This window comes from Sorex fumeus, unplaced genomic scaffold, assembly GCF_029834395.1.
Source record: "Sorex fumeus unplaced genomic scaffold, SorFum_2.1 ptg000043l, whole genome shotgun sequence".
NCBI lineage: Eukaryota > Metazoa > Chordata > Mammalia > Eulipotyphla > Soricidae > Sorex > Sorex fumeus.
The window spans coordinates 30,777,573-30,790,189 of NW_026606100.1; the positions used below are offsets into that span (position 1 = coordinate 30,777,573).

The 12,617-nt window shown below is 41.8% G+C and overlaps 1 protein-coding gene and 1 pseudogene across 4 annotated transcripts in view; both read left to right on the plus strand.

The window, feature by feature from the left end:
• The window catches only part of BTRC (beta-transducin repeat containing E3 ubiquitin protein ligase), a 192,649-nt gene extending 180,316 nt beyond the window's left edge, over positions 1-12,333 (plus strand). For all 4 annotated transcript variants that reach the window (XM_056120445.1, XM_056120446.1, XM_056120447.1 and 1 more), the window contains 6 exons: positions 129-378; positions 2,749-2,867; positions 4,785-4,895; positions 5,898-5,976; positions 10,007-10,199; positions 11,724-12,333. In XM_056120445.1, the coding sequence (XP_055976420.1) occupies positions 129-378; positions 2,749-2,867; positions 4,785-4,895; positions 5,898-5,976; positions 10,007-10,168 (721 nt within the window). In that variant the 3' untranslated portion in view covers positions 10,169-10,199; positions 11,724-12,333. The remainder of the gene's footprint in view (positions 1-128; positions 379-2,748; positions 2,868-4,784; positions 4,896-5,897; positions 5,977-10,006; positions 10,200-11,723) is intronic.
• Positions 842-942, plus strand: LOC130029946 (uncharacterized; annotated as a pseudogene).
• Positions 12,334-12,617: the final 284 nt, after the last annotated feature.

Consider the following 12,617-nt stretch of genomic DNA (forward strand, 5'->3'; position numbering starts at 1 on the left):
ATGGCACGGGGTGGGAGGAGTGGGAGGTAGAGGAAGATTGGGGAGTTAAGGAGGCAAATACTAATAGTAGATTATAGCATAATTACTATTGAAGTCTCAGATAACCTCCCTAATGCTGTTTGTTCCAGGGTATGGGATGTAAATACAGGTGAAATGCTAAACACATTGATTCACCATTGTGAAGCAGTTCTACACTTGCGTTTCAATAATGGCATGATGGTGACCTGCTCCAAAGACCGTTCCATTGCTGTATGGGATATGGCTTCCCCAACTGACATCACTCTGCGGAGGGTGCTGGTTGGACACCGAGCTGCTGTCAATGTTGTAGATTTTGATGACAAGTACATTGTTTCTGCATCTGGAGACAGGACTATAAAGGTAATAAATTCTTTAAGTCCCCTAGAGAACAATTTTTTCTTTCCCTTTTTAAAAAAGTTTTGGGATCTTCCAGAGTGTTCAGGAGGCCTAGGGCCTCCTCCTGGCAGATCTCATCCCACCAGACTGGTTAGTTAGGATCAAGAGCCTACTGTAGTCCTTGACCTGTATGTGAAATTTAAAAATTCAGGGTTCTGAAATTCAGATCCACATGAAGTCTATTCAGAAAGTTTTGGACCTATGTTAGTTCTGGTTCCTGAGGATATAAATGCTTTGCTCTCAGTTTCTTGGCAGTGCTTAGGGGTTCTCCAGGGCTCTATATAGTGTTGCTTAAAGTGCCCAGGATCAAAACAGTGTTGGTTTCATTGAAGGCAAGTATCCTCCCTGTCCTATGTCTGCAGCCCCAAACCTCGCTATAAAGTGTCTTAATATTTAATTCATACTAGCCTATGTGTAAAAAGGTCGTGTGCTTGCTTTGTCAGCACATATGCTAAAATGGGAACGATAAAAAGATGCGCATGACCCCTGCATGATGGCATGCAAATTTGGGAAGCGCTTCTTTTTCCTTTTTTCTTTCTTTTTTTTTTTTTTTTTGTAGTGAGACTAATTGACTATTTTTGTTAGATGTTTTATACCTATAAATAATAGTGTGAGAAAGGCAAAAATAATTTTTGTTTGTTTTGGGGCCAAACCTGGCACTCCTGGCTCTGCACTCAGGAATCACTCCTGGAGGTACTTAGGGGACAATGTGGATTGCTGGGATTGAACCTGGGTCAGTAGCATGCAAAGCAAGCCTCTTACCCACTATACTATCTCTCCAGCCCCAGCATGGGTAATTTGAATTTAAAGTAAAAGTAAATTTAAGTTTAAGACAAAGTATAATATATCTCTAAACAAACCCCATGTCTCCCCACCCCACCACAGCCCCAAAATGACGAAAAAATAAAACTAATCTCCAGGGCTAGAGAGATAGCAGGGTATTAAAGACACTTGCCTTGCATGTCACCAACCCATAAGTGTTGCCAGGTATAGTCTCAAAACCCAAAAAGGGGAGTGGGGGAATGAAGATTTATGACCCTTATCTACAAGGATCATAAATCTAGTAGAAGGGTTAAGGCACTTGGCTTGCATATGATTGACTCTGCAGGTTGATTGATTGATCCCCCAGCATCATCCCTGGTACCATATGGTTCACCCCAGCAGCATAAAGTGTGTCTCATCCCACCCCATCTCCCACCATGGTCCTTAAAAAAAAGATATTTGTCTGCAAACCAAACTTAACTGGTAAGAGATTAGTTTGAGGAATTTTGTGTGATTCCAGCTAGCTACTAATTATCCCTATCTTAACATGAACTAAACATGTTTGATTTTAGAAGTTGAGTTTCCCTTTTTGGTTCAGTTTAATGTATGCTTCCCCAAGACTCCAGTGCCATATTAAAGCATCAAGTTACAAAGGCTGTTGCTATTTTTTGAGATAGCAGGGACGCGGGGGACTCCCAGAGCTGTGCTTAGGGTTGGGGGACACTCCCAATGACATTCAGTTGTCCTGACAGTTGAGGGCTACTTGGGCCCAGTAGTGTAATTCACAAATCACACATATAAAACTGAGTCTGTCACATGCCTGGCATAAACTCCAGCCCTTTCAGTAGTTATCTCCCAACCGGTGCTTTAGTCCTTTTCTGTCTCTCTGTCTTTCTCTGTCTCTCTGTCTCTGCCTGCCTGTCTGTCTGACACACAAACACTCTCTCTCACTCTCTCTCATTTTAGGCATCATGGTTTACAAACTGTTAGTGGTAGGGTTTTGTAAATATATCATTGCAGCACCTCATCCTCCACCAGAATGTCCACTTCCCTCCACCGTTGTCCCAGTTTCCCCCCACCCTCTCACCCCCTCTCTCCCATCATATCCCCTCCGCCACCTCTGTGGTAAGCATCCTACTGAAGACCATTCCTCAGTTTTTGTTGACATTGCGTATTCATTATTCCCCTAATACTTTTTTATGTCCCACATGTGAGAGAGATTATTCTCTGCCTGCCCCTCTCCTTCTAATTCCACTCTCCAGATCCATCCGCATAGAAATTATGTGATTTTGTCTTATAGCCAAGTAGTATTCCATTGTGTATATATTCCATGACTTCTTTTTCCAGTCATCTGTTCTTGGACATTTGGGTTGTTTCCAGATTTTGATTTTTGTGAATAGTGCTGCAGTGAGCAACGGAGTGCAAATATCTTTGCTGAAGAGTTTTTGGACCCTTGGGGTACACATCCAGAAGTGGAAGTGCAGACCATATGGAAGCTCAGTTCCTAGGGTTTTTTTTTTTTTTTGAGAAGTGTCTATTATTTTCTTGAAAGGTTGCTATATTCTGTTTCAGGTATGGAACACAAGTACTTGCGAGTTTGTAAGAACCTTAAATGGACACAAACGCGGCATCGCTTGTTTGCAGTACAGAGACAGGCTGGTTGTGAGTGGCTCATCTGACAACACCATCAGGTGAGTGGCAGGTGCCCTTCCAGAAGAGACCACTATTAGTTTACCATTCATTGTTTGTGGACCAGAGAAAACTTCAAGTATGTTACATTTATAAAAAAAGGTTTTTCCTTTTTTCTTCCTTTTTGTAGCTTCTCAAAGGCTGAACAAACACAGTTAGGCCTTTTGTTGATGTGTTTTCCTCCATAATAGTTTTGTCACATGATAGAGCCATTTAAAAGCTACTGCTTGAGTGAGGGACTGGTTGAGAAATGCATAGATGAAGGTTGAAGAGCCCTCTTTAAATTATTTTTCCTGTCTACCATTGAAAAGAGCTACTAAATAACTAATGGCCTTTTCTCTCTGGCACTATTTAATGAAAAAGAAGGAAGATTTGTCTTTCCACTAAATATTGTACATTTTGTTTTCATCACATTATATAATTGACCAGGGAGCTACCAGTACTTGGAATTATGAAGAATCCACAAATTGAAATACTTTTCGTTGTATTTCTTTGACAAAGATAAATGACATATGAATAGAATTCAGAAGATTGGTTAATTCTCTTCCTTTGGAGAAGATGAAAATTCCATTAAAAACAATAGATAGAACTCTTATAGCTGAAAGCAAGTTATTGTGCTAGAAGCCATTTGGATTATTATGACCGCGTACAGACTTTTTGAATTGTATTTAAAAGCTTTGAACTCAATGCTTCCACTCAATAAAAATGACTCCTGAGCGGTTGGTGAAAGCAGTGTCCTCGGCAGCAGGTGACCCTGCGGCATGACAGGATGTCACTGACACTGTGCCTCTTTTTGTTAGGTTTCTGGTCCATACCCAACTGTACTCAGGACTTACTTTGGCTCTGTGTTCAGGGATCACACCCCTGGTGAGACTTGGAGGAGACTGTCCGTGGTGCTGGGAGTCAAACCCAGTTCAGCTGTGTGGATGGCAACCTTCTTACCCTCTGTACTCTGTCTCCAGCCCCAGGATTTTATTCTTAATGGAAAATTCTGGAAGCTTTGTTTCTTTTGGCTTGTTCATTTCCTTCACGGGCAGTTGGGGGTGTTAGGTTTATCCTTTTTATGCTTTGGAGATCTCAGTTACAGAATTTTGTAGGGCATTGCCCTTAAACTTATTTACTGTGTTTGAAGTTAAAATCATACATTTTTCCACCTTAGTTATATAACAGAAGGGAACTGTAGCACTGTCCCATTGTTCATGGATTTGCTCAAGCAGGCACCAGTAATGTATCCATTTCAAGACTTGTTACTGTTTTTGGCATATCAAATATGCCAGGGAAATTTGCCAGGCTCTGCTGTGTGGGCGGATTACTCTCGGTAGCTTGCTGGACTCTCCAAGAAGGACAGAGGAATCAAACCCAGGTCGGCTATATGCAAGGCCAACGCCCTACCCGCTTTACTATTGCTCAGGGAAACAAATCATATTTCAAACATTGCACTTTTGTATTGGTATTGATTTTATTTTTGTGGATTTTTTTAAAAAGATACATGAAGTGGGGGCTGGAGAGATAGCACAGCTGGTAGGATGTTTGCCTTGCACGCGGCCGACCCAGGTTCAGTTCCCAGAATCCCATATCGTCCCCTGAGCACCGCCAGGAGTAACTCCTGAGTGCAAAGCCAGGAGTAACCCCTGTGCATCGCCAGGTGTGACCCAAAAGGTTAAAAAAAAAAAAGATACATAAAGTGGACCAGAGAGATATCCGGCAGATGAGGCACTTGCTCTGTCTATAGCTGACCCAGGTTCTAACCCTAGCACCACACATGGTTCCGAGTACTGAGGCAAGACTAAGCCCTAGCACAGTCATATGTGGTTCTCCCCAGAATAAAAAAAGGACATAAAGTATTGCAACATTTGAAGTTCAGAGAAGAATTAAATAGGTGTTAATAAAAATTCACTTGATTCAACTTTCTCTTCCAGATTATGGGACATAGAATGTGGTGCATGCTTACGAGTATTAGAAGGCCATGAAGAATTGGTGCGTTGTATTCGATTTGATAACAAGAGAATAGTCAGCGGTGCCTATGATGGGTAAGTTTGTTAACTGGGTTAAAAACATCTGTCAGTGCTGGAGAGCTAGTACTCAGGAAGGACACTTGTCTTAGACACAGGTGACCCAGGTTCAATTCTCAGCATGCCATATTTTCCCCTGGGCCCACCAGGAATAAACCCTGAGTACAGCCAGGTGTGGCCCATATATGTGTATATAAATCTGCATTTTGTTAAGGAATGTCATTTAGTGGAGAGTGCTTACTTTGGGTATGTGAGGTCCGGGGGTTCAATTCCCAGCACTGCAAAATAAAGCAACAACAACAAAAACCAATCTACATCTTAATCCCTCCTGCTTTAGGATTTTAAATATATTAGTGACCTTCCTTATCTCTGAAAGATTTTAGATTTCACAGAGAGAATAAAAGGTAAAGGTAAAGGTAAAGGCCCTCCCGTTGATTGTCGATTTGCTCGAGCGGGCCCAGTAATGTCTCCATTGGAGACTTTGTTGTTACTGTGTTTGGCATATCGAATACTCTCGGTAGCTTGCCGGGCTCTCCGAGAGGGGCGGAGGAATTGAACTCGGGTCAGCCATGTTGGCTGCTTGTAAGGCGAACACCCTACCGCTGTGCTATCGCTCCTGTTTATCCCTCTGCCTCTCTTTTGTTTCCTTTTTGTTTTACTTCTCTAACTAAGTTCCTAACCACCTAATGTGCTTGTTTTTGATTGTCACTAATATTTTGGTTATTTATTAAAATTGGTTATTTGTTTTGGTTATTTGTTAAAATTGTCTTTTTGCCCTATAAAGAAAAGAATCAAATCTAGTATAGAAAGATATGCATATAAGCTAGTAACTTATTAAATTAGAAGCATTGGAAGACAACGTCTTTGGAGTTTTAATTATTAAGGTTTTGAATATTTATCCCTTTAGTTGATTCCTAAAAGTGCAACTTTTGTATAAACTTTACTTATTTCATGGTTTTTTGACATTCTTCCTGTGTTTCTTTGATTTGCTTTTTAACTTTTACCCCCTTTGTTCTTTAGAAAAATTAAAGTGTGGGATCTTGTAGCTGCTTTAGACCCTCGTGCTCCTGCAGGGACTCTCTGTCTACGGACCCTTGTGGTAAGACTCTTGTTGTTCAGAGTGGTTCAGGGAGCAGAAAAGGGCATATATTGATTGCTGTGGAATGTGGGTCTAGACTTGAGGGTTAGACTTCAGACAATATACTAAGTGAAAAGATAACCAGTAAATGGTAATAAGACTTTTTTTAAAATATATAATGCTTTTCATTCAAACTCTGCATGTTTGAGATCCTGGTTTCAATCCCCTCGCACCAAAAGAGAAGGGTGGGGGAAAAAAGTACTTCAGAGGGGCCAGAGAGATAGAACAATGAGCAGAAGTGCTCTTGTCTTGCACAAGCCGACCTGGATTTGATACCAGCACCCTTTATGGTCCCCTGAGCCCTGCCAGGAGGAGTGGTCCCTGAGTGCAGAGCCAGGAGTAAGCCCTAAGCTGGTGTGGTCCAAAAAGCAAAAACAAATCAAAAGTGTTTTAGAGACTATATATGAGCGATAGCACAGCGGTAGGGCATTTGCCTTGCACGCAGCCAACATGGCCGACCCGAGTTCGATTCCTCCGCCCCTCTCGGAGAGCCCGGCAAGCTACCGAGAGTATCTCGCCCGCATGGCAGAGCCTGGCAAGCTCCCCGCGACGTATTCGATATGCCAGACACAGTAACAACAAAGTCTCCAATGGAGACGTTACTGGGCCCGCTCGAGCAAATCGATGAACAACGGGAGGGCCTTTACTTACTTTACTTTATATGAAAAGGAACATGGCAGCTACTTAAATAGCTGCATAACAAATCTACACAACAGTTTAGTACAGGAAGTGAATAAGAATTCTGTATCCACCAGAAACAGTAGCAGGTACTTAAGTAGAAAAAACATAATTACTCAAATTGGAACCTCTCCAGAGACTGAGGACCTTCACACACCTGTGCTTCCACAAAGTGCCCTGGGAGTCTGTGGGAACCCCCTGGTGCCCTTTAGTTCTACATCGTATTCGAAGCTTACTGCCTCCGGCAACTTGAATATCTTATCTTTTTTATTTCTCTTACGCCCCCTTGACTGAACATCTGGACATTTGGGGAAAGTGACTTAAAGGAAGAACACCACCTTTAAAAGCACTATATTCTTTATCATGGTATTTGCCAAAGGCCCAGATTGGAAAATGACCTATGTATGGTTCAAAGCTCCTTCCATTAGAAAAAGAAGATTGGAATCTTTGGCACAACTAATAAGATGAGAGCAATTATTTGAGCCTAGTCTTTTGAATCTGGTTGAACAAATAGGCAGTCTGCTTTTAAGAGATACATATCTAGGTTGGATTTCAAGCTTTCTTTCAATACCAGTTGTGCTTTACCTGCATCTTTCATGCTTGTGTATTAAATTTTGTACTTTGATATAACTTGTGTACTTCCTTCCACAACCCCCTCACCCCAATTGTACGCTTACGGGGCTGGGTAGATGGTCAGGGGAAGCCTTAAAGTATACTCCTGCTGGGAGTGACCCACACATACTCATGGGCATCACTAGGTATGACCCAAATACAAAACCAAAATTTAACTGATGCCTTACTCCTAAGCACTGCCAGGTATTGCACCTGTGACTCCTAACCCCTCTGCTCGTGTTTATAGCAGCATTTCTCAAGATAGCTTAGAGGTAGAAGTAGCTGAAGTGTGAATATGATTGTATATCCTTAAGTTTATATATTTTGTAGTAGATGTCTTAAATAGATTATTCAAATATTCCAATAAAAGAGCTGGAGTGATAGTACAGTAGGTTCTCAGGGTGCTTGCCTTGTATACAGCCAACCTGGGTTCAATTCTTGGCACCACAATTACTGAGCACTGCCATATATAGCCCCAAAACAAAACAAAACCAAAAGAAAAAAGTAATATGTCAATAAAACAAATAACTCTTTAAAAATCCCCAACAGAATATTAGCAAATTAACAAAATATTGTTTAAAATATATATCATGGCCAAATGGGATTTATTCCCGGCGTACAAAGCCAGCTTAGTGTTTAAAATATCAGGGAGATAGTAACAAGAATTAAAACACTTGCCTTGCATTTAGCCAACCCCTGGTTAGATGTCTTACACCAGATGGGATCCCTTAAGCACTTCCCCTTGAGCACTTCTGAGTGTGGCCCAAACATCCCCCACACACACACAGTTTTAAATATCAATTAATGTAACCATCAACCAAAATTAAGAAATTGCATGAATATTTCAACATATGCAGAATAGCATTTGGCAAATTCAGTTATATTTGTGATAAAAAGTGTCAGCAAACTAGGAATGAAAAGGAACTTCCTCCATGAAGAAGAATGCAAATTAAGGTACAAAATGAGAATAAAGTCTCATAAATGGAGTGCAAAGAAATAGTAAAAGACTTAAAAAATAGCCACTATGGGACTGGAGCAATAGTACTGCGGCTGGCTTGGGTTTAATTCCTGGCACCCATGTGATCCGTGAGCACAGAGCTAGGAGTAAACAGTGAGCATCACTAGCTGGTGCCTAAAAACAAAAAAAAAAAAACTAAATTAATTAAATGAACATGACCAATTGTAACAGATCCTGAAAGTAGACCACAGAACTAAGTTTGCTAAGCAGCTCTGGGGCGAAGATCTAGAAACATAGTGATAGGGAGACGCTGACACTCTAGCAGTGTAGTATAACATTTGTGTAGTAGCATCATATGCCTGAGACATTACTATAAGTAGTATACTAGTTTAATGCCAGAATAATTTTGAGTTAAAATTAAAATCCCAGTATAATACTGCAAACTAGCCTAAATGGTTCAAATTTATACAGATTTGACAGCATCAGTTTGTTGGTGAAGAGAGGGAGTAACTAGAATGCTGCCACTTTACTAAGGGACGCAGTTTACAAAAACCTTTTCTGTTTACTGAAACAATTTCTGTTTGCCCAGAAATTCTCCTCATAGGTGGAAAAAAAATACACACACACACACACACACACACACACACACACACACACAGAGTTAATGTCCATTTAAAAAAAAAACCCATGTACATAAATGTTTGTGGCAGTTTTAGATATAATAGTTAATACTACAATCAACCCATATGTTCACCAACAGGAGAAAAGATGAGTTGTAGTGTGTTCATATAATGGAATATCAGTAATAACAAAAAAGATAAACTGCTGTTACATGCAGTAATGAAGAGGAATCACATACATTTGGGTAAGAGAAACTAATAAAAGGGTTGGGGAGTTGACTCAGATGACTGGAGCAAATGCTTTGCAAGCAGGTGGCCCCAGCGCTCCAGGAGCAACCCCTGATCACCATTGCAAGAATAGACCCTGATCACCACTGGGTGACTCCCCCAACAAAATAAGAAAGAAAAAGAAACCCTTGCAAAACAATGCATGTTGTATGCGTGAGCTTGTTTATATGAAATTCTTGGACAGAAAAACACATTGATGATGGTAGCATTAGAGGGAAAGGTGGCACTAGCTGGTAAGGGGCATGAGAGTGCTTTGTTACATTTTCATGAATCTTGCAAGCTGTTTAACCTGACATGGATAACTTGGAATTAGCTAGAGGAGGAATTTGTATACAATAAGAATGTGCAGCTGATCTTACAAGTTGGGGAAGAGTCTTCTCTGGGATTGTGGCTCAGTAGTAGAGCACATGCTTTGCATTTTTGAGGCCCTGGATTCTATCGCTGGGTCCCCTTAACCCTCCTCCTTCCCCCACCAAAAAATAAAATGAAATCTTGGCGTCTGACTATAGAATAATATTGGAGAGATACAAGGTGAGGGAGGCTGAAGTGGTTTTTTCAGCCAAAGCCAAGTAGAGTTGTGAGGAGAAACTGGTAATGCTTTCTGACATGTCTTAACTTATGAATATGAAGTTGACTGCCCAATACTTGACTTTTCTATCCTGCCTTAGTCCAAAGTAAAAGGGCCCTTTTCTTTTCTGAATTCCTGAAGCAGCTAAAATATAATAAAGGAATTTGCCGACATGCCACAGTCTTTCAGTAAACTCCTTTTGATGTGTTGCTAGTATATGTCCATTTGATTTTGAATAGTTCAAAAGTTTTATTTTTGTTTTTTTAGGAGCATTCTGGAAGAGTTTTCCGACTCCAGTTTGATGAATTCCAGATTGTCAGTAGTTCACATGATGACACAATCCTCATCTGGGACTTCCTAAACGACCCAGCAACCCAAGCAGAACCCCCCCGATCCCCTTCTCGAACATACACCTATATTTCCAGATAAATAATCATAAACTGACCTCATATTTGCCCAGGTAGGAAAAGGATTGTGTGCACGGCAATGTAGTTTGCAGATGGAATATTGGCCGTCAGGTGTGGCTGGTTCAGGGAGCTCCTCCTGCCCCTCTCTCCTGGGCCTGTTCCCCCAGGGAGGCACACTGGGTGCTCTTCCATGACAACAGCCAGCTTCATTCCTCCATAATTCTTGAAATAGATCTGGGTGGTCTTTATGTGATAGAACTAATAATTAATGGTATTGTTAAGAAAATAAAATGTGGTTTTAATCTGTTTAAAGGCTGAGAGTAATAACCCAAAATCTCATGTCTTTGTATTTCCCAGATCAAATCAGTGCCTATCAGGACACCCTTAAACCAAGTAGATAATTTCGTATGTGAATGGGAAATCTCTCGGTGAAATATTACGCTGACTTGTAGTTTTGACTTGTCAGTGTCATTTGATTATAAGTAGTAGTTTTTTCATCCTTATCCCTACTCCCCTTTTGCTCCCCAAAAAGAAAAGACTGCCGTGATTTCTTGTCTCATATTTGCCTTAGTCCTTGTGGCAGAGGTACACATCCGGTACATTCTGCTGGCACACCTTTTTACAGAGGTTCTGAGTGGTGCTTCATGCCTCGGCCTCCTCGGCCCGCCCACTAGGCAGGTCTAGGTGAGAATTCAAGCTGTGTGCCCTTGAGCATGTAACTCCCTAGAGCCTTGGCTTCTTTATTAGTAAAAGGAGAGTCGTGATACCTACCTCCCAGAATCTTAATGCATGGCACAGTATTGCCACATAGCAAGCTCTCAGTAATAAGTAAGTGTACATGTCCCCTCTTTAGCCAAATTTTTTCCCTCAGATGACTGTCATTTTGTCATTTTAAACATTTTTTCTGATTCTCTGTTTATGTCTCTTTCTTCCTCTCATCCTTGAAACAGACATCCCCTAATAGCAGGGCTTACTCTCTTTTTGAGCTTTTTATTTAAAAAAGAAAAACTCAGGGCTCATCACAGTGTAGATTGCCCCAAAAATTGTATCTCTAGTCTCATCCCATCTCAGTTTCCAGGGCAGGGTTCCAGCCAGTACCAGGTGTTTCTCAAAATTCTGAGAGCACTCCTGGTGCATCTAGCAATGTGACTTTTCCTTAACCACATCGTCTCTTCCCTTCTACAGGCACCCAGGGAGCTTGACATACATACTCCCTGAGCTACTGACACAACTCTATTCCTGGCCACTCAGGACCAAAAACTCAGATGTGTCCTTAATCTGTCCTGCAAGTAAAAGCTTGATGCTACATCCACTCTAGCTACTCTTGGTCGCAAGAGATCAGAGTCACTTTTGCGTAAGCATGTGGCCCTTATCATGTCAGTGCATCCTGCCAAGTCCCTAATCAGGCCTTGTAGTGTTTGACAGAAATGCCCAAATGCCATAGGCAGGGAGCAGGCCTTAGGAAGGACCTCAAGTTTTTCTCCCAATTGGCAACTAAAATAATATTCTCTTCCTCATAGAACAAGTGAGAATTACAGGAAAAGGGACTAATGACTATTTGTTCTGTTTTCACACAGGACTCATTAAAGTTGTGGTATTTAACGTATCTGCCAATACCAGGATGAGCAACAACAGTAACAGTCAAACTACTACCCACCTTCTCGGACTAGCCGAGGAGCAGGGCTTTGAGACTCCTATTGGGACACAGTTTGTCTGCAGTCGACCCAGGACGGTCTACTCAGCACAGCTGACTGCTTCCGTGCTGCTATCCGAAGATGTCTTTTATCTTTCGTGAATGATTGGAACTTTTAAACCTTACCTCACTTCCCTTTCCCCTCTGCACCTGTTTCTTCCTCATTTGGTTCCAGACAAAGACGACTTATAAATATATTTAGTGTTTTTGCAGAATCTCTCTTGCTTTGCCCATTAAGCAGAAGAACTATAGTCTGTATAGTCTCTGTATAGTCTACTGGGAGAGACCCAATTTTAGGGGACAGGGGGCTACAACTTCAAACCCGCCGGCACCCAATATCTCCCTGGAAACTGCAGGAATGCCCAGCGCCTGGCAAGATCAGCCCAGCCCCAGTATGCATAGGAGGGGACAGCTGCCTTTGTAGCCTCTGGGGCAAGAAAGAAAGAAAACGAAAATATGTATCCTGGAAGATCCGACCTCTTTCCTTTCATCTCTCTGTCATTCCGTCCCTCTTTGGCCTCTCCCTCCCCTACTCCCCGACCATCCCCCCCCTCCCCCCCCCCCCCCCCACACACACACCCTCCAGCCTGTTTTCCCTGCTTCACCTGAGAGGAAAGAGAATGAAGAGAGTGTCCTCAGTTAGCATGAGGCATAGCAGCTAGAAAATGCAATGCTCAGGAGAGTTAAGTGCTATCCCATCAGAATTTGAACCACAGTATTTGCTGCAGGTGACCCAGTGTGGCCACAGTGGATTCTTAGACATGGCGCTTTCATCATA